At 50.1% G+C, this 21,588-nt stretch overlaps 1 protein-coding gene across 2 annotated transcripts; it reads left to right on the top strand.

The window, feature by feature from the left end:
* The first annotated feature begins 5,132 nt into the window (after positions 1–5,132).
* NCF4 (neutrophil cytosolic factor 4) lies at positions 5,133–21,002 on the top strand. Of its 2 annotated transcripts, none has more exons than XM_075937720.1 (10): positions 5,133–5,366; positions 6,997–7,081; positions 9,508–9,661; positions 10,165–10,235; positions 10,781–10,908; positions 12,080–12,137; positions 15,329–15,427; positions 18,314–18,444; positions 18,556–18,621; positions 20,395–21,002. In XM_075937720.1, exons 1-10 carry the CDS (start codon positions 5,335–5,337, stop codon positions 20,519–20,521), a joined length of 951 nt encoding a protein of 316 aa, XP_075793835.1. In that variant the 5' UTR covers positions 5,133–5,334; the 3' UTR covers positions 20,522–21,002. The 2 variants fall into 2 exon arrangements, with proteins under 2 accessions (XP_075793835.1, XP_006133863.1); XM_006133801.4 differs by having other exon boundaries at positions 20,316–21,002.
* Positions 21,003–21,588: the final 586 nt, after the last annotated feature.

Below are 21,588 nucleotides of genomic sequence, written 5' to 3'. Positions count from 1 at the left end.
ACTCCTCCTAAGCTCTGCCCCTGCCCTACCTCTTCCTGCCCCCATTTCACCCCTATTCTACCCCTTTCCTTCAACCCCATCCCCAAACTAACTGCCTCTTTCTCACTTCCTACCCGAAGCATGTTCCATCTCTGCTCCGAATGCCTCAAAACAGCTGTTTATGGTGTGGAGCTGTGGGGGAGGGAGAAGAGTTGGTCAGTGGGGAGGTGCTGGGGAAAGGGGGGAGATTGGCTGCCAGTGGGTGCTGCACACTTGCTGTTTTTTTCCCCATGGGTGCTCCAGCCCGAGAGCACCCACAGAGTTGGCACCTATGAAATGCTGTAGTTCAAATGGGAATGGACTCAGGAAAAGTGTTTTACAGAAGATCAGACTAGAAGCAACAGTGGTCCCTTCTGGCTTTAGGCTATATGAATGTGTGATTTCTTGGTGGACATTTTCAGCTTACCAGTGTACCAGTGAAAGCCTATCAGACCAGCAGTCCTGGGCAGAATGTGGTGCAGCTTCTATTGAAGCAACTTGCAAAGCAGCCAGCTGGCAAGACACCTACTCCTGTACAGAGTATTGGAAGGTAGGCATTGGCACCTGGGCTAATGCAGCTTTTGTCCAACACATGCATAAAGGTGTAATTCAGTGATCAAATAAAACAACAATAATAAAGATCTTCTATACCTAGTTGGATGTGAAAGACCTTTTATATATTTCATGGAACTTTGGGAGCTAAGGCTATCTGTAGCTAGAAAGTACAAAGTATGGGAGATGAATGGCTTGTGGGAACGTAGTTCCAAATCTCAGGACAGAGGGAAAAAACATAGTAATTGAGGTAAATCAGAGGTGACTTATAGGAAATGATTCATCTCTGAATGTATGCTGACAGCACAATGTGCTATATCTCATAGTGTGGTAGATGCGATATTATTTTGGCCATGCATGCTAGTGAGTGCTGGGATGGTGGCTTCTCTCTGCACCTGTTGTTAGAAAAGCAGCATGTGGCTATATTCAATCACCCCATAAAGAGTCAATATGCTCAGCAACAGAATGAAATGAACAGGGATCACATTCATAAAAGAAAGGCGACCCATTCAGAGACCAAGCTGTAAAGAGAACAGTGCTCCCACATTCAGTTCCGTATAGGTGGCATATATCCAAATGAATAGTGGTTCCTTGTCATATGCTAAGTCAGTAGGATATCAGATTGACAAGGGAAACTTAGGTGATATTAACCACCATACATCCTGTAAGTACTCAGTCTACGAAGGACCCCAAGCTAGCATTAATAGTGGCGGCAGAGCCATATACAGAGTAGTAAAGGTACAGACTACAGCTGCTTTGAGTATCCGTGTCTTGTTTTTCTTTTTCATTTACACTATGGCCAGAGATTATTATATTGAGTAACAGATTTGGCCCTGATCTCACTCTGCTCTTGTAAGGCAACAGGCTCGCCAATAGGGGAATAAAGGGTGTAATTATCCTGGGGTCCAGCAATTCACGGTAGTAGTGGTGGTGGCCGGAGTTCTGGGCCCTTTCAATTGCTGCTTGGGTGCTATGGTGACGCACCGGACCACGTGTTCCGAGAAGAGCTATGGATTGGGGTTGGGCACTGTGCTTCGGGCAGTACTGAGGGCTGGCTGCCTTCAGTCCCGCCCCTTTCACATTCAGTCCTGCCCCTTCTGGGAGGGCAGAGACCCTCGGAGGCTGTTGGCTCCGCTGGAAGGCAACACCCTACCGCACCGGTGAAAACTGAGCAAGCCATCATGCCCTCATCAAGCTCCTTTGTTCCCCTATCTTACATGTCTCTTTTACATACCCTTTGAGAGGATAAGATGTGACTTGTATGGATTTTTTTTTGCTAAGCATGGTGCATTCACCAGATGAGGCCCAATGATCTAAAAAATACTCCATCAGCCCGCTCATTCCTACCAATGGAGAATGCCCTCTGCTGGTGTCACTCCCATTCTTTGCACTCAGCCCTGGGGGTTCCTTTCCCAGTGTACACTATGGCCAACTTAGGTGCCCCTTTCATTTTTCCTGAGCCAGCAGAGGTTGGGACTTGTGACTAAGGCTTGTGTTCAAGGTGACCTGGCCTCATTTCCCTCCAGCTATGAGGAAGAAGCAAGAAGATGGTACTGAAGAAGCTCTATTAACAGGCGCCTCGGGGGAAGGGGAGGGAATGCTGTGTCTGCCTCTTCGGGTTACATGAGCGCTACACACGCAGCAGGGCTTGCAGAGAAAATGGAGCAAGCAGCAGAGCATGAAGTTCCAGAGGGATCCTTATGTCCAACATCTCTCCCCTGTAGTCATTGTACTCTCTGCTCGTGGGAGCGAATGTCAGGGACAACTCAGCAACGAACCTGGGGGGGTCTCCTTTTGCAGTCCCCAGGGATTAGCGGCCATCACCCTCTTCTAGCTAAAATACAGCACAGTCCAGCTCAAACTCTTTGTAATGATGTTTCCGCATTCACCTCTGGGAACTGCACACAGAGTTCTCTACAAAGCAGATTCAGGCTTGACTGTACCAGAGTTGAGCAGGTTTCTACTCTAAAGCAAGCGGGCTGGGTCCATGCAAACCACATGCTTCCTGTCAGCTGGCCGGACGAGAATGAGAAGGAGCCAGATTTGTACTGAATTGGGAGGGAACAGAGAGATCAGGGTTGAAACAGAAAGGGAGGCGGATGCGGGGTGAGAGAGGCTATGCGAGGAAGCTGCTCAGTCAGAGAAGGTCCAGCATATGCGTCCTGCTGCTGGAGTATTATTGAATGACAGTATCTTCCTTCTCTTTTCTTGCTAAGGCTTTGCCAATCCACCGACTGCAGGTGGTGTGTCAGTATCCTGTGTGTGGCAGCCACAGTCGTCTTGGGGTGACAGGAATCCTTGTGGCTAGGAGTCTCAGCAACAATTGTTGCATTAGGCCTACGCAACTGCTTAGTTCCCTGCCCTCCTGGAGATCCTATTTCACTCCCACCAACCCATCATCCCAGGCCCCATCCCTGGTCCCCTGTCCGTGGTCCTGTTTGAGTCCTGCACCAAGGACTTTGGAAGAGGGTGAATTTCTAATGGCTCTTCCTACCCTTGCTCAGAAAGCTGCGCGTTGGCTCCATCTCCTGGACCCTACAAGGGAGAGTCCCTAGGAGGTGCAGCATCTCACTCAGAGGGAGGGATTTACTAGCGCCTGAGGGGGTCACAGGCAGGAGGAAGTGTCTGGCTGGGGTGCAGCAGACACAGGGTTGTGTGGGAATTTGGACATCAGTAGGAAGGGAGCTGGACTGGCCCCTACTGGGTTATTTCTTCTTCGAGTGCTTGCTCCTATCTGCTCCACGTGAGGTGTGTGTGTGCGGTGTGCATGACTGCCGGACAGTTTTTACCCTAGCTGCTGTCCATTGTGTCGGCTGTGGAGCCTCCTGGAGTGGCACCGGTGTGGTGCACTGTATATGACCCTGCCCCTCAGTTCCTTCTTACCTCCAGCGATGGCTGTTGGAACGCATGGCTCTCTTGCTTTGCCAATGCCGCGTCTCCCTAGAGGTTAGTGCTTCCAGCTCTTTTTTATGGAATTAGTTAGATTAGTAGTTGTTAAAATGGTGTTAGAGTTAGGAGGTGGGGGGCGGGGGGGAAGGGTTCCTTTCCTCCTGCCCATGTTCCCTTTGGCCCTGGGGCATGCCAAACTCCCAGGGCTTCAAACCCTGCAGGCAGGGCCGGCCCACAACATTTTGGCATCTGAGGTGGGAAGCTCAAATGACGCCCCTGTGATGACGCAGTCGGGGTTCCCCCAATCCTGCACCCCTGTAGCAGCAAGAACAGACTCTGTCAGCAGTAGACTAGAGAGGGTTTTTTGCCACTCTAGGATACAGCACAGCACAGGCATGGTAAGATTACAGGATTCGGGGGCAGGATGTTTCAGACCCCTTGGGTTATGGGTCCATCATCCCTGGCCCTCAGCCCCAGCAACCTTAGTCTCTCTCTCTCATGGTTCCAGCCCAAGACTCACCCTTCCCCTGAACACTCACTTCCCTAGTTCCCTGGCTCCCCAACTCGTCTGACCGGTTGGGTCTTTGTCTACGTCTCACAGGCAGAGGCCAGTAGGGGTCATTCACAGCCCACAACCCAAGCATAGCAACTAGCAAGATACTAACACTACATCACAACATGTGGGTGAGTCAGTGGGGATCACACATCACAGTGCAGGGGGACCCCAGGATACAGAGCAGACAGAACCCCCACTATACCACAGCCCCCATATCCCCTTTTTTCCTGCCTGCCTGTTATGTCTCTTGTGCCCTCCTTTCTCCAGCACAGCACTCCACCATCTCTGTGCATCTAGAGCAGAGAGAATACAGATGCACCAGCAGCAGACACAATTTTCTACACTCTGGGTCCTAGTGGCGCTCCCTTCCCTCCCCCCCAGTCTGGCAACTGAGACGGCCGCCTCAGTTCACCTCATGGTAAGGCCAGCCCTGCCTGCAGGTCTCGTCTTAGCTCAATGCCCTCGAGTGACCCCCCCACAACTCGTGTCTCCAGTGCCTGGGGGAAGTGCCACTCCAGGGGACTCCACAGCTGACCCAATGGGTAGCAGCTGAGGAAAAACTGTCCGGCAGTCGGGCATGCAGTGCGCGCGCACCTCAGCTGGTATAGCGATGAGCAACACATCTCGAAGAACAACAGTTACAAAGTTTTTTGTACAGAGTAACTGGTTTTTCACACAGAGCCACACCAACCTAGGCCCAGCTCTGTTCTCTGGGTTGCATGTGTCATTATCCAGGGAGGCATGCTGGGAGTGGGGAGCTGGATTGCCTTTTGCCAGGCCTTGCCATCCAGATTTCTGCACAGTGCCAGTCAGCCTTGCCCTGGGGTTTTTATCAGGCCTGCTTCCCCCACTACGCTGCACTCGATTGGCAAGGATACCGGTGCAAAGAGTGTAAAATGCCACCAGCCCAGCCTGGCAGCGTGTGACCGTTCCTTTGCACAGGGGCTGAGCTGCAGTGCCTGTGCAGTGTCTGGCCGTAATGAATCTGGCTTGTTGTTCCTTTTGACGATCTGTCTCTCACTTCTCTAATGAGGGGGGAGGAGGGCGGGGCAATTTCGCCACACATGCTGCAATCACAAAGCTGCCCATCTTACCGGCACTCTTTTGCTAGCACTTCCTCAATCTGGTGGGAGCAGGAAACGACAGGCTAACGCTGACATATTCAGAGTGAAATCCCTGAGGCCCTGCAGAGAAGTCCCAGTACATCCAGACTCACAGAGTCAGAGGGTGCTCCCAGTCCGCTTGCACTGCCTGAGGAAAAACGGAGAGAAAGGGCTGGCCCTTTCCGCGGCTCCCCTGAACTCCAAGGAGCTGAAAGGATGTCTCTTCCCCGTCAGCTGCGCGACAAGAGGTGAGTTCCCCAGACACTACTGCATGAACACTCTACTCCTCCCTTTTGCTAGGACACAGGTCTCTTAGCAGGGCCCCACGAGACACTGGCTGGGTGTGACTGCAGCCACCAAAATATTGGGCTTCCCTTGTGTACGTTTTTGAATAGGAACGAGCCCCTTTGTGCTATCACATGGAAGGCTCCACATCCCGAGGACAGCAGATATTTGCCTCTCTGTCCTCCCGGCAGTTCCACCACAGGAGAGTATCTGTAAACTGCGGTGGAGGCTCCTCAGCATCGGCATGTCCCACGGCTGCTCTTGCCACCTCCCTCCCACAGCAGGTGGTGGTGCCTCCCAAGTTTGGATTGGCACTGACTAACTCCAGTGGGACAAAGGGTCGTGGGCAACTTCTACCCACAACACCTTTCTGGATGGGCTCTCCATTGCCAGAGGAGGCTCCCTTGTTCAAGAGTCTGACGGTGGAAGAGTAAATTGATCCCCCTTCCATACTCTTTGTGGAATGGGAAACTTCCATTTACTAGAATTGGAAACCACCTTCTTCCCATTCCTGCTGCTCCTACACTTCCTCCTCCAGCACTTTTCCTTGAGGATTAATGCAGAGCGAGCCCTCACAGGTGAGGCAAAGTGACTTTGTGCATCTCTGTTTAGGTCAAAAGGGTCGGGCAGAGAAGGGTCTGAAAAGAAAGTGAAAAGGATCTGGTCAGCTCTGTGAGCCTATTGCTATTTATTGTGTATACAGACAAAAGTGAGATAGACACCCAGGCTTGCCTCAGGCTGGTCTATAGGTATTATCCTAATGTAAGCAGGGGAATGGTCCTGCTATTGTTGGGAACTTTCTTGGCTTATATACTATCCCAGTGGACTTAGCAGAAGGATCAGAGTCCCTGCTCCCACCTCCTTTACTCAGGATGATTTGAAGACTCCCGGTGTACCCACAGCTCACACTGATGTCAGTTGGTGTTACTGTATATATATTCAGTGCTCCTAAAAATCAGACTTCAGAGTTCTATACTAAGGGTGGGGAAACTTAGGCCCAGGGGCTGGATGCAGCCCCTGGCTTGCTTGGATCCAGCCCACAAGGCTCAGGACCACCCTCCAGTATTGGGGAGGCTACACTAGCACTCCAGCCCTTCGCCATCCCACAGCGGGGCTGGAGCGCACAAAATCTACTAGCTGGGGCCCCTGTAGGCTCTGGTGTGTGAGGGGAATGTGGGGAGTGTCTATTTGCTTCTTGGTTAGGGCCCATGTCAGTGAGGGTTTGTGATTTTTTTCTTCACTTCTCACGTGTGTGCAGCCCCTGGCTGATTTTTCTGTGGGTCAGTGGCCCCTGAACCAAAAAAGGTTCTTCACCCCTGGTATTAGAATCAGCCTTGTAGTTTGTGGGGGACCCCAGACAACCAAAAACATAGAAATCGAGTCATGAGTTGCCTTCTTCTTGCCTCTGGTGCCTGCAGCAAGATGCTGCCTCTCCTCCCTGGCTTTACTGCCTGCGAGGGAGATAGGATCAGCCATGGGGTTGCAGAGCTTACCTGGAACACAGAGCTTAATGGAGTTGTGAGCTTGTGTGTACCAAAGCCCAACCCCATCTGCAATAACCCAAGTCTTTTTTTTTTCTTTCTTGCCTTTCAGTGACTTTGACCAGCTTCCAAACGACGTGCCCATCTCCGCTAACATTGCCGATGTCCAAGAGAAGAGCGGCTTCTCCAGTTACTATGTAAGAGAGGGGCATCCGCGAGGTGCTCTCAGGTGTGACTGGCCCAGCATTGGGCTGGGAAATAGGATGCAACCTGCCTGGCCTGATGCTGGTAGGCATGGTCCTGCTGCCTATCTAGCCCTTTCTGGTCTCTGGGTACGTCTAAACTACATTGCTCCGTCAACGGAGCCATGTACATTTGTTGTTTTGGCAAAGGCAAATGAAGCCGCGATTTAAATGATCGCGGCTTCATTTAAATTTACATGGCTGCCGCGCTGAGCTGACAAACAGCTGATCAGCTGTTTGTCCGTTCAGCGCGCTAGTCTGGATGCTCCCCTGCCGACATCAAAGCCCTTTGTCGGCAGCCCCGGTAAACCTCATCCCACGAGGAATAACGGGGCTGCCGTCAAAGGGCTTTGATGTCGGCAGGGGAGCGTCCAGACTAGCGCGCTGAGCGGACAAACAGCTGATCAGCTGTTTGTCGGCTCAGCGCGGCAGCTATGTAAATGCAAATGAAGCCGCGATCATTTAAATCGCGGCTTCATTTGCCTTTGCCTATGTGTCTAATCTACATGCCTCTGACGACAGAGGCATGTAGTCTAGACACAGCCTCTGCGTTGCTATGTGGAACCTGCCTTCCTCTGGAGTGGAGAGGTGGCTGTCACAGGTGTCTCCCAACAAGCCTAGTACTGGTGGGCGTGGCCTGACAGTGATGGGCTTTTTGGCGCTGCCTGTTTCTTAAGTCTTTCCATAGCCTTGTTTAGGAGATGCGATGGGGATTGAGAGTCTGAAAGGGAAAAGCCCCTCTTGGCACGTGCAAATTAGGAAGCTCCCTCCTCCGCAGAAGAGGATGTCAGATCTGGAGAGTGAATCAATGGAGCTTCAAGGAAGAGAACAGGAGGGAAGGAGAAAAGAGGGGCATGAGATGAGTAAAGAGTGAGTTCTGGATGGAGCCTGCTCATTGTGCCCTCTTCTGTGTAGACTCTTCTCACCAAAGGTCTTAAGACACCAGTTTCCCACAGGGGGCTGTAGGGTTCAGACTCGGCTGTAAAATGTTCTGGCTGCTGTAGCTTAACTCTCCTTGGAGTATCTGGGTGACACTTGGCACAGGATTCAGTGCTTGGGGGTCAGGCCATCCATTAATCACAGCCAACCAATCTGTTTGGGAAATGGGCCAGAGTATGGTTTGGTAGTTAGAGCAGGGAACCTGGAATCAAGAGGTCTGGCTACTGTTCCTGCTTTGCAGCTGACTTGCTGTGTGACCACTGACAGGTCCCTCTAGGCCAGAATGTGTGTTGAAATCAGCAAACATTATGGGTGCTTAGCACCTCTGAACAGCAGGACCCTAAATTAGGGGCCTAAATGTAGATATAAGATGTTCAAGGCACCCAAGCTTGAAGATCTTGGCTTTAACATCTTGGGGCATTAATGTCCCCCTGTGTCAAATGGCAATACGATGAAAAGGGGTTCTATGAGAGTTAAGTATTATCGTTAGCATTATCAAATGCCTCCCAGAAACAATAAGTAGTCCTGTGGCACTTTAGAAACTTACAACAACATATATATCATGAGCTTTTGTGGGCAAAACTGAAGAAGTAGGTTGTGCCCATGAAAACTCATGATACCATCTACATGTTTTGTTAGTCGTTAAGGTGCTGTTAGACTTTTCGTTGTTTTTTAAGTTTTTCCAGTTTGGACTAGGGAGGCAAATGAAGCATACCGAAGTTGCTAATGAAGCGCGGGATTTAAATATCCCGCGCTTTATTAGCATATTCGCGGCTGGTCGCCATTTTAAAATGCCGATCGCTTGATTTAACTGACCGCGTGTAGACGCGGTAGTCCGAACCAAAACCCTTCCCTCGAACTAACTGTTACTCCTCCTGCAATGAGGTTTACATGATCTTTCGAAAAAGGCTATATTTTTCAAAAGATCAGCCTCTAGACTGCTGCTTTTTCTCAGCAAAGCTCTGTGCCGAAAAAAAGCGGTGGCCATGTTTATGCTAATGAGGCACGGGATATTTAAATCCCCACTTCATTAGCAATTTTGACATGTCTAATTTACATCTCTCTGCCAATAGAGAGACGTAGTTTAGACACACCCTAAGATGCCACAGGACTTCTTGTTTCTAAAGTTACAGGCTAACATGGCTACCCCTCTGAGACTTTCAAATCCTCCCAGGTTTGCTGTTCACTTGATGGTCATGGCAGGAAACAACCACAGAGACTTGATCCATGGGAAACTTGGTGACAAAGGCAAAATCAGACCAATGGGGTTATTATTTTATGGCAACCAAAAGTGTGCCAGGTTTTTAACAGAAGGCTTACTTTCTACTCCAGGCTCCTAAGAAAGCAGCTCAGACACTGGACAGCTGGCTATATGCATCCGCATTGTGCCTCACTTGCAATTTTATATATCTGTGTGATCCTCACTCCCTGATCTCCTTCAGGTGTTTGTCATTGAGGTGAAGACAAAAGGAAGTGGCAGATACCTGATCTTCCGCCGCTACCGTCAGTTCCATGCCCTGCATGGCAAGCTAGAGGAGAGATATGGAACAGAGAACAAAAGCAACATCTTTGCCTTCACCCTCCCCATGCTGCCAGGTAGGCTGTCAAATGCAGCCCTGTGCCTGCCCCCAGACATCCTTGGTACTAATTATTCCAGTCCTAGCTCCTCTGAGTGGGGCTTGCTGTAGGGAAGAGTACAGGAGTACTGGCTGCGTTCTCAGCAATGGGTGTTGTAGAGACCTGTGCTGGGCAGAGGTGAAAGTAAGCAGGTGCACCCTGGTGTGCAGCTCTGGCAAAAGATGGCAGAGCTGTGGCAAAAGCCAGCAGGGAGCTATTTAAAGAGCTGGTAGGGACCTGGGTTGCAATAGGACAGTACCTGTAAGAAATTATATATATATATATATATATATATATATATATATATATTTCACTGCTTGTGCTGGTTCATTGGCTGGGGAATCTCCTCCAGCAGAGGACAGGAAAGGTGGGAACTTGAAATCCTTTTGCTTGTATTTCTTGTCCTGGATGCTATGGACATGTTGCAACCTTCCCATTTTCTTTTGGTATCTCTTATGCTTTGTTGGTTTTATGCTTTCCAGGAAAAGTTTATGTTGGTGCAAAAAAGGAGATTGCAGAGAGCCGGATCCCTATCCTCAATATGTACATGAAGGTAAAGCTACAGTAGCTGTGGCCATATAGAGTCCATAGTTTGGCTAGTTACCATTTGAAATCATCTTGGATAGCTGTGTTCCTCCCAGCAGGGGGTCCTTGGTGCTCTCTATGGCACTCACAAACACCCAGACACCCCACGCACACCATAACACTGGGGAGAGAACTCCTTTGTGTGCAGGTTGATTATGGCCCCTGTATTAAATGAGTGACTGATTGGGACCCCAGCAGCTGAATGAGTGAGAGGCAGTGGGTGGGGAACCTTCCACGGCCTGGGTCTGCCCTCTCCCCACAGGGATCACTATGATTCTGGGGTGGGAGGATGGCAGGGAGAGGGAGAACATCCCTGGAGTAAATCAGACACACAGGCGACACATTGGCCAAGGCCAGCAATGAACGCTCTACCCTGTCTCATCTAGTGAGGGATTTCTGACACACGCCTCCGTGTGTCAGTAGTTTGGAGAGGTGTTTCCATTACCCCAGTAATACACACAGGGGCTCTCCCACACTGCTTGCTACTCTGTTCCCTTGTCTCCCCTGCTACAGAAGCTGCTCTGCCTGCCCAGCTGGGTGCTGATGGATGAAGACCTACGGCTGTTTTTCTACCAGTCAGAGTTTGACCTTGAGCAGGTGCCGCGGGGGCTGCGGCGGCTTCGCCCACGCACCCGACGAGTGTAAGCCTCAGATGCGTTTTCTCCTGCCTCATCCTGGCTTGAGGGGAGGGCGTCAGACCCCTTGTGCCAAGCCCCTTGGGGACAGGGAATTGGGGATTCACAGTATGTGTCCTAAATGAGTCAGGCAAGTCCTATTCCACTGCCTGTTTGTGCTATGAAAACTAGACTTTTCCCACTCCCCATAGCTAAAAACTCTGCAGTATCCAGAGCACATTCCATCTAGGCACGGGAAATGCTGGAAGGCCATTAGCACTGCTTGAAAATGGGGCCTTGCTCACTGCACTAGTGACTCTGTATGGCTGGTGTCATAGGGAGCTGGGTATGGAGGGGGCAGGTCAGGCCTCAGGCCTACTGAATTCAATGGGAGTTTTGCCATTGACCTCAACAGCAGCTGGATCAGATCTTAAATGAATGTGGAGACCCAATTGGTTCCCATACCTCACCTGAGCAGGGGACTATCCTACAGAGCAGCACTATCCCACTGGATAACTGTGCTGGGAAGAACAAAGAAAGGAGAATGAAGCCCAGCAGAGAGAGAGAGAGAGAGTGTGGGGATGGCAGGATGCCTAGATTGAATTAACACAATCCTTAAGGCTGAAATTTTTCAAGGGAACTAACCAATGTTTCCTCTAATCTTTTCCATCCACGTGCAGAATAATTTTCTCTATATGCACTGAGGCATGTGTGGCTGTGCACCACCAATAGAAACACAAAACCTAGCTGTGGGCACTCTGCTAATCAGCTGGGAAGCATTGGAATTTCTCCTGAGTGGTCACGTAAGCGCACAGCTTAAAGGGAACACTGGAACTAACTAGCTCCCCCCAGACTCCCCAGGGCAAATCTGACTTCCCTGCTCAGCACAGCAGGAGGGAGGTGTTCCTCCAAGGTTCATTGTTTTAATTCCCCTCTGTGGTCAGCAGAGGGCTTTATCAGGGAGAGTTTGCTGCTGCGACACATGAGAACTAAGAACTCTGAGGTTAATGGCGTCATGTCTGTGTCTATTTGCTCGACTTGCATGTCATGCACAGATTCTCTGGCACTTTGTAAAGTGACTTGTGTCTTGGATCACCTCGACACCTGCCTCCTAGATGGTGAGGAAGCAAAGACTGTGCTGCTGAGCTGCTTTGTCTGTAGAGAGGGGTGTTTACTTTCTTGTCTCCTTCCTTTGCAGCAAAAGCATTTCACCCCAAGAGCGTGGTTTTGATCGCCTGGCTGCTCCACGGGCTGAGGTGGGTATTATGTGCAGCAGGGAGCAGGTTGTAAACAAGGGGGCATTTCCACTGAGGGATCTCTCTGATTACAGCTGTGGCTTTCTTAGGAGAGGTTCATTGTGGGAGGAGGGAAAATGGAATAAGCCAAAGTAAGAAATTCCTTTTACTCCAGAGCAAGAGAGGAGAAGGGCCTGAGAGACAAGTGGTGGGGCGAAGCAGAGGACTGAAACTATATATAGATGGACTCTCCTTCTCACCTGAATAACAGGGGCTTATTGGAGGATCAGTATGAGCTGAATCTCAGAACTGTCTGAACATAGGGAACTCACTGCCAGCATGTCTGCATTTGGAGGAGGACACCCACAGACTCACTTTCAGGCCCCGATTCAGCAAAGCACTTGAGCACATGCTTAGCTAGAAGTATGTATGTAAGTCCTATTGTGTGCGGTAAATTAAGTATGTGCTTAAGTGCTTTGTATCAGGGCTTGCAGCATTCTCACCCCCAGGACTGGACAAATGAAAAGAACCAACATGATGCTCCTGTTCTGACCCTGGAAGACCCGAGTTGGGAGAGGGAAGCTCTTATGAGCGGAAAGGGGAGCGGGGAGAGAATGTGAAAGGGTGGGGGAAAGGATGGAGTGAGATGAAACGTGGAAGGTAGAAATAGATAGAACAAGACTGAATCAGCCAACTGTTGGGTGTGTCAGCCAACAGATCTCAATGGGAGAGTGTAGCGTGGGGAGAAAGAGGAGAACTTTCCAATAATCTGCAACATTTTTAAAGGGGGAACACTTACAGAGTGAATAGGCCCAGGGAAAAATGGGGCATGGGGAAAGATAAGTTCTGCATCAGGGAAGCTAAATGGAAAATAAGAAATGCCAAGGAAAAGGATGGAGAAGAACACAGGAGAGGGCAAGGTTCTATTCCCAACCCAGCCCCTTGAATTGGATAAAATGTTTGTTTGACACAAGATTTTAAATCTGTCATTTGATGGCAGTTTGGATATTTCTGGCTGATTTAAAAATAAACTTTCCCGGCTTTAGGAATGAAGAATTGACGCCCATAGCCGCAGGCTCCTTTGGGTCCTTGTAAAGCTGATTGCATTCCCTTCTGTTAATTACAGGAAGGAAGTGTATGTTGGGGGGAGGGGCACGGGACTCTCCAGGGCATGTGTCTGAAATCCTGCACTTTCCTATTTGAGTAAGCAGAATTGGCTCAGAGTCTTCCTGAGTGGAAGTGGTTATTTCCGTTATGTGAGACACTTGCACTCTGAAGCTGGTTTGGGAGCTCCTTTTTGTGAGATCCACTAAGCTCTGCTTTTGGGGCCTGTAACCGGGTCGGTAGTTCAGGAGTCCTGGGGCACCCCCAGTTCGTGAGCCCTGGCCGCAATGGGTCCTGAGCTGCCCCTGCTCCCGGCCTCTACCTCACTGCTCCCACGGTCCTCTCTCTGCTGTCGGCTCCCACCGAGCTTGCTACTCTGCTGTCCACTCCGGTCGTCCCCTGGATCGTGGGGCCACCGGCCCCCAACTAGCTGCCCGGCGACCGCTACTGGCCCGGGACTGCGCCGTCCCGTCCTGCTCCTCCCTGGTCCGGCCGTCCGCCTTGAGTGCTGGGATTCTGGCTTTGGGTGCCGCACTGCCTCCCACGGAGTCTCTGGCGTGCCCTGCGGAGGAGGCTGAGAGCAGAAACTGCCCTCCTCTCCCCAGTCCTCCCCCCTTCCTGTTCCTCCCGCCGCCCTTTTGAATTCCCCGCTTGGCGTCTGGCCCACCCCTCTGTCGGCCGCCCTGGGGTCTTAGTGCCCACCAGCTATCCCCTGGGCCGCCCTGCGCATGTGCGCCAGCCGTGCCGGTTTCCCCCGGCTCCTCTGCCTGTGCCGCCGCGCCGCGCCTGACTCCCGGCGCCAGCTGATCGGCCGCACGGGGTGCAGGGCCTCGGCTCCTGGGGCCGAGAGTGCAGGGGTGAGTCCCCCTGTCACAGGGCCTAAGATTGGAATATATGGGTGTATTCCTGTCTTTTGTTTGGGTATCCTTTTGTTTCTCTAAGACACAGGAAAGGCTTCAGACAAGGGGAAACGCCATGGAAAGTGTCCCCCAGACTGTGTTCTGCAACATAGAGCTTCCATCCAGACTTTGCCCTTAAACGGCCTTGCTCTGCGGATGCACACTTGCATTCTGGGGCACTAACAGGTTGGAATTGTCTCAAATGCAGAAATTGGTAGGCCACAGTTTTCTCTCTGGCAAATCTGAATGTTCAATGCAAGGCAATTAGAAACTATGGGTTCAGTTGCTTTGAGATCCCTTGAAGACAGCTGCTCTTGCATCAGTCATTCTCCACTGCATCTATACCCTTTTTATGATAATAGTTACTGTAGGTTTATAAAAGCTTATTAAAAGAGCTATTTATATCCATCCCTGGGTAGGGTTGCCAGGTGTCCGGTATTGACCCAGACAGTCCAGTATTTTCGCCTCCTATCCAGTAAAAAAATTCAGAAAATACCAGACACCTAAAATGTCTGGTATTTTCTGATTTTTTTCCCGGCCAGGAGGCGAAAATCCCGGGTGCTTACTGGGTTCCGCAGAGGAGCTGTCCAACACAGAGCAGGGAGACAAGATGGTGGATGGCAGCCTATTAGGGCCAAAAAGACTCAAAAGAATTTCTTAAAGGGGCCATGCTGTTTTTTACAATTTAAAAAATTTTTTTTGCTTAACAACTCTTAGGGTACTTTTTTTGCTCAACAACTTTGGTCTCCCCCCTTTTTTTTCTCAATAGATTTTTTTCCCGGTGTTTTTTTTTGGGGGGAGGGAGGGAGTGGGGAAGGGTGTTTGGTATTTTTGGTTAAACCATCTGGCAACCCTATCCCTGGCGAGAGGGGATCTGGTATCTATCCTCCATCTTCTGAGCTTTCAGTCTTTATTTGCTATTCTAAATATCTGAAAGGAGCAGAGGGTTCTGGGTTTTGGGTTCAATTTCCTATTTGGCTTCGCACAAACATTTGAAATCTGTGACTGGAAGTACACGATGCTCCAACTCTTACTGCTTTCCTGATTGCTTGGGCACTCAGTGTGCCTCTGAGCAGCAGGAATCTGTTTACGCAATGTACTTCAAGAATGTGAGCACCGGAAGTAGCCAGTCCCCATGGGTTAGCAGGACAGGAAAGCAGGATCCTAGAATTCTGAATTCATCATTTGAATGGTGATTACTTTCCCCAGGCATTGTTTGACTTTCTTGGAACCAGTACCCTGGAGCTGAACTTCAAGAAGGGAGACTTGATCTATCTACTCAGCAGGATCAATAAAGACTGGCTAGAGGTAAGACTGAAGTTATTAGGGTCATGCCAGTTTCTGAGCAGGCAGGTACATCCAGCATTAGTCTTTTAGGGTATGTCTACACTGCCACCCTAGTTCGAACTAGGGTGGTTAATGTAGGCATTCGAAGTTGCAAAATGAAGCCCGGGATTTAAATATCCCGGGCTTCATTTGCATCTTGCCGGGCGCTGCCATTTTTAAATCCCCGTTAGTGTGGACTCCATGCCCGCGGCTACACGTGGCACGGAGTAGGTAGTTCCACGAGGAGTAACGGTAGTTCGAATTAGAAAGCCTAATTCGAACTACCTACTCCGTGCCGCGTGTAGCCGCAGGCACGGAGTCGGCACTAATGGGGATTTAAAAATGGCGGCGCCCGGCAAGATGCAAATGAAGCCTGGGATATTTAAATCCCAGGCTTCATTTGCAACTTCGAATGCCTACATTAGCCACCCTAGTTCGAACTAGGGTGGCAGTGTAGACATACCCTTAGAGACTAAGGCCCAGATCCTCAAAGTTATTTCATCTCCTGACTTCCAGTGAGTTCAATGGAACTTAGAAGTCTAAATCAATGCCCTCTCTATTTTTTTCCATCCATGTGTGGAATAAATTTTATGTGCACCAAGGCATGTGCAGATGTGCGTCACCAATAGAAACACATCCTGCCAGCTGTGGGAGGCTGTGGGCACTCATCTAATCATCTGGGCAGCATCTGAATCTCTCCTGACTGGCTGCTAAGCACTCAGCTTACAGGGACCTCTGGTCTGAATACTTTTGAGGAACTGGGCCCAAGCATCTATTCCAGAGTCCTTCCTTTCTGGATTCTGTTTGGATATCTGGTCTCTTCTCCTCTGACATTTGGGCTTTTCACATGTACGCTCCTTATCTATAATGAACTCTGGAATATGTAGATGTGAATAGAACACTTGCAGGCCATAGAAATGAGAAGGAAACCACTGTTCAGATGCAATGTCTTGTGTTTGCATGACTTGTGACACACTGTACTCCATCCCTGCCTGCCCTGCCTTATTTTGGGGGAACTTGGGCACTATGATGAAATTATGAGAATGGGTTGCAGGATCATGTGGGATATCAGCTGCTGTGGTATCACTGCTTTCTAAAAGAGGAGAGCCTTCATGGGGAAGTATCTGATGTTTATATATCGTACAGTACTCCAGTCCTCCTGTAGCCAGCCACCCAATCCAATATTCCTGTTACAGGTATGACATCAACTCATGCCCATGACACACATCTCCTTATCTTGATATAGTACACTTGGATTTTCAGAAAGTCTTTGACAAGGTCCCACATGTAAACAGTCAGGATAATGAGGGACAGTCCTCTCATGGATCAGTAGCGAGTTAAATGGTAGGAAACAAAGGATAGGAATAAATGATCAATTTTCACAATAGAGAGAGGTCAATAGCGAGATCCCCCCAAGGAGCTGTACTGGGACCAGATCAGATCAGCATATTCATAAATGATTTGGAAAAGGGGGCAAACAGTGAGGTGACAAGTTTGAAAATGATACAAAATTATTCAAGAGATTGAAGTGCAAAGCTGATTGTGAATCTCACAAAACGGGGTGATTAGGTGACAAGTTAGCAGATGAAATTCAGTGTTGATAAATGCAAAGTAATGCACACTCTGGAAAACATATCTCCAACTATTCATAGAAACAGAAGGTCTAAATTAGCTGTTACCATTCAAGAAAGAGCTTTTGGATATCCTCATGGATAGTTCTCTGAAACCATCTGCTCAATGCAGCAGCAGTCAAAAAAGAGAACAGAATGTTAGGAACCATTAAGGAAGGGATAGATAATAAGACAGAAAACATCATAATGACATTATGCAAATCCATAGCATGCCCACCCCTGGAATCCTGCTTGCCATTCTGGTCACCCCATCTCAAAAAAGAAATATTAGATCTGAAAAAGCTTCAGAGAAGGGCAACAAAAATGAGGCAAGATTAGACTGAAGAGACAACTAAGGGATGATATGGTCTATACAATCATGAAACACGTGGAGAAAGTGCATAGGGAAGTGTTAATTACCTATTCACAGAACATAAGAACTGGGGGTCGGGGTGGTCAACCAATTACATTAATAGACAGCAGATTTAAAGGGGGGAAAAAAGGAAGTACGGACTTTGGCAGGGGGAGGAGGAAGTGGCTCTGCATGCTGTTGCTCCCCCTTCCCCATAGCTGGGGGAACAGCAATGCAGGGATGTGCTGCTATGGAAGCTTTTCCCTGCTGCTCCCATAGCAGGGGGAAGGGGGCAATGCCTTGGAACCCCACGGGTGCAGAGCCGTGTGTCCCCAAAAGCAAGACACGAAGTAAGTGCTCATCTCCATTCCCCTCATGCACTTTCTCACCCTGCATCATCCAAAAAATTCCATAGTCTGTCATGCCCTGTTTCCCAGGCTTGCCGGATTACAGAGGTTCAAATGTATTTCCCACAACGCACAGTTAATCTGTGGAACTCACTTCTAGGGCATGTGATGAAAAAAGTACAACTGGCTTCAGAAAAGAATTAGATAATTTCATGGAGGATGGGGTCATCAGCCAAGATGGCCAGGGGTGCAACCCCATGCTCTCAGTGTCCATAAATTTCTGACTGCCATAATTTGACAGTGGATGACAGAGGATGGCTTTCATCTCAATAATTGCCTTGTTCTCATCATTCCCTCTGAAACTGTCCCTGGGCACTGCTAGAGACAGGAGACTGGACCATATGGGCCATTCATCTGACCCATCATGGCCATTCTCACATGACCACATCTGGGGACTTCTGGTGCTCATCTTCATGGAAGTGACTTATATTGCCACAGAAGATCACATGTAACAAAAACAGTTCCCCTTTTATCATTGCCTTCCTTCCTCTTGTCCCAGGGAACTGTCCACGATGCCACTGGAATCTTCCCGGGTGCTTTTGTGTCGATCATTAAAGACTTACCACAGGAGGAGAGCACTCTCAATTGTCTGCGCTGCTATTTCCATGATGACACTGTCAGCATCATCAGGTAATGAGATGATGCTTTCGGGTGACGACTGGAAAGATGGTCTGACTCCTGCAGCCCAATCAGGGATCGTCTCTGTGCATGTCACGTGATGCTGTCTTTTCTCTCTTTTAGGGATATAACAGTGGAAGAGGACCTGAACAGCACCCCTTTGCTCATGGACCTCCTGGGATTAATGAGGTACAGCACAGACAGATGGAGGTATAGGCACTGTTGCAGGCCTGGGCAAAATATAACCCGTGAGCCAGATGTGGCCCGCTAAGCCACTGGATCCAGTCCACAGATACAACGGGGAACCCTAGCAGGCTTCCCTACTTGCCCCGCAGCCCTGCACACCGCTTACAAAAGTGGCTGTGGCACTGCTTCTTTTTAAAAACGGTGACCCCAAAGGGGAGGAGGGAAGGCTTAAGGCATAACTCCCACCCCCAGCACAATCCCATTGGCCAGCTTCTGGCCAGCAATTGGCCAATGGGAGCTGCCTGTTTGAATAACAGGAAGCACAGAAAGCACCACACCTCCCTCCCCTCCACCTTAGTTATTCAGAAAAGCACATGGCCCTGCAGTCTGTTCAGGCATGGGGCAGGCAGGCTGGCTGAGACACTTTTTAAGTTCTGCAAGCATTTAGCTCAGCAGCAAGGCAGGCTGGCTGGACTGCTGGCTAGTAAGTCTCCTGGCCAGAGCCTGTCTCTGGCACCCCAGCCCCTCCCTTCCCCAACTCTCTGCACCTACTCAACATACCCAACCCCCCTGCCCACTTCCTGCACCCATATCCCCTGCCAGATCTGGCACCCAAATCCCCTGCCCCAGATCACAATCCCCTCCCTAGGCCACAACCCAAACTCCTGCACCTCTGTCCCCTCCCCTAGGTCCCAACTGCCTCCTTCACTCAAACTCCCTCTCAGACCCCACTCTCCCTCCTGCACCCCAGTCCCTTACCCCAAGCTCTCTTCTGCACCCAATCTCCATCCCAGACCCTGCATCTTCTCCATTAATATCATGGACGAGTGCGGCCCTCGACCACTTTTCAAAATCTTGGAGTGGCTCCCCATATTGCCCACCCCTGCACTACTGGATGTAGCGATTCACTCCCAGGCGTATTTCCTGAGTTTGTCCCACTCCTGGCTGTGTCAGGGTCTGTCCAGCCATCCCACTATTCTAGCCTGACATACACTTCCCTGTGACCCTGGGAGTTGGCAGTTGTCATAACCTGGCCCTGTAGCACTTTATATGGTCCCCAGTCTGTTGTGAATGGACCCAGTGTCTGGGTCCCACTCCCATGTGCTTCCAAGCCAGCTGGGCCTGGGCAGAGTCTAGTCATTGCTTCTAGCTCTGAGACTCTAGGACTCACTGGCAGGCTCATTCCTGCACAGATCACCATCCTGCTCTCAGACAGACCTCTGTCTCCCTCCCATGTGCTCCACTGGGAAGTTCCAGCTCCTCTCAGTTACTCTTGTCCCACCCCCACGTAGGCCCTTGTGTAGAATTCCCACTGTTCCATTGGCTAGGCCAGAAGTTGAGAGGTTATCAGCATGGGTGGCTACAGATTGCAGTTTGGATGGCTTCTCAGTGGTGATCCTCCAATAAGATGTCCAGGCCCCTTCCTGAGCAGGGCAGTTTTCGAGTGGAGGGAAAGAGACCCCAGCCTCAGCTTCATATCAGTATAATGTTAATACACCGCATAGTATGGGGACAGCAGATACAGAAATTCTTGTTAATGATCTGACACCTCTCATTCACTGGCTGGGGCAGGGTTATATAACTTCACAAAGCTGGGTCTGCTCTCATTCTAGGGCTGCTGTCTCTAGTACATCCACGTTCAGCATCTTCCTTGCATTGTTCGGACCCCAGGGTTTAATCCATTTTTCCTCTCCTAGGAGAGAGTTTAACCGTGATGACATTGTTCTGAATTACCGGGACTCTGAGGGTGACCTGATCCGTCTGCTCTCTGACCAGGATGTCAAACTCATGGTGTCTCAGGGCAGGAGATGGTCCTCCGAGAAACATTTCTTCCCCTGGAAGTTGCACATCACCCACCAAGATGACTTCAGTGTCTACAACATCAGCCCAGGAGGTGGCATGAGTCGTCCTCTAGCAACGAAAGCACGGTGACAGCCCCAGGCAGCTGTATCAGCAAGGGACTGCACCCCTCCAGCCACTCTACTGACTGCTTCTTTTTGCTAGGCTTGAGACAAGCAACAATCACAGCCCGGTGTGAGACAAGGGTGCCCCCGGACATGGAACAACCCGACCAAGTGGACTTACTGCCCTGTGGGAGCAGAAATGCTGAGGTGTCAGCCCAAAGTTCCAGGCACCTCACAAACTCAATGGACATTGTGAGTAAAAGCAGATAGTGAGCTGGCGATAAGCAGCTGTACCTGTGTGTTAGTGCTGGGTTTGAAGTGTTGTTTTGATTGGAAAGAGAAGATGTGCTATTCTGTACTGTGCCTTTAAGGGGTAAGCTCCCCGGTGTGAGATCTGGGTGGACGGAGTAAAGCAGAAGCTCCAGTTGTTGGCATGGGGCCGACTGGCACTGGTCCTGGAATAAAGCAGAGCTCAGTCTAGCACCTTCTGCACTGGGCAATCACTGAACACCACAAAAGGGAGCAGGAAGGCTGCTCGGGGACCCTGAATGGCTCCTGGGATTCCCCAGGCTGCTCCAAGGAGGATCATTTCTGGAGCTCTTAGAACAAGCTGTTCCTGCCTGTCTACACCCAGTATCCTATAGCAACAGCTTTTAGGGGGCAGGAAGGTTCTCAGCTTTTGCATGGTGCTCTGGTGTCAGGTGCACTCCACAAAATGTAGATCCAAATGGGAATGAATCCGTCAGGAGGGAGGAGAAGAACCATAGTGGCTAAGAGGGTGTCACACCCTGGATGGGAGGGAGGAGAAATGGTAGTTTGGGATCTGCTCAGAACTGGCCTGTCTGACGGCTCCTAAGAGCACCCAAGGGCTCTAGTGCTTGCGCCTTCCTGCTGGTCCCACATGATGCAACAATTTGCTGCAAAGCATCTGCAAGGGAAGAGGGGCCTGCTTTTCCCCCAGCTGTCCCACCCACACCTACCAGGCTTGGAACTGCTCATTCATTTGCCTACAAATGTGAACTGATTCTGGGTTCGACTGAGGGCTGTTTCCCCATTCTCCCCCCAT

Source organism: Pelodiscus sinensis, chromosome 1 (genome assembly GCF_049634645.1).
Source record: "Pelodiscus sinensis isolate JC-2024 chromosome 1, ASM4963464v1, whole genome shotgun sequence".
In the NCBI taxonomy this organism is placed as follows: Eukaryota; Metazoa; Chordata; order Testudines; family Trionychidae; genus Pelodiscus; species Pelodiscus sinensis.
Note: the sequence above shows the minus strand (reverse complement) of the source record. Positions and strands in the feature narration are given on the sequence as shown.

What these genes read in the sequence shown, in the direction of transcription:
- NCF4 (XM_006133801.4), top strand. Translation starts at nt 5,335, where the DNA reads ATGTCTCTTCCCCGTCAGCTGCGCGACAAGAG. An exon ending in CGTCAGCTGCGCGACAAGAG is followed by an intron (nt 5,367 to 6,996) that starts GTGAGTTCCCCA and finishes CTTGCCTTTCAG; the next exon opens with TGACTTTGACCAGCTTCCAA. An exon ending in GACCTCCTGGGATTAATGAG is followed by an intron (nt 18,622 to 20,315) that starts GTACAGCACAGA and finishes TTCCTCTCCTAG; the next exon opens with GAGAGAGTTTAACCGTGATG.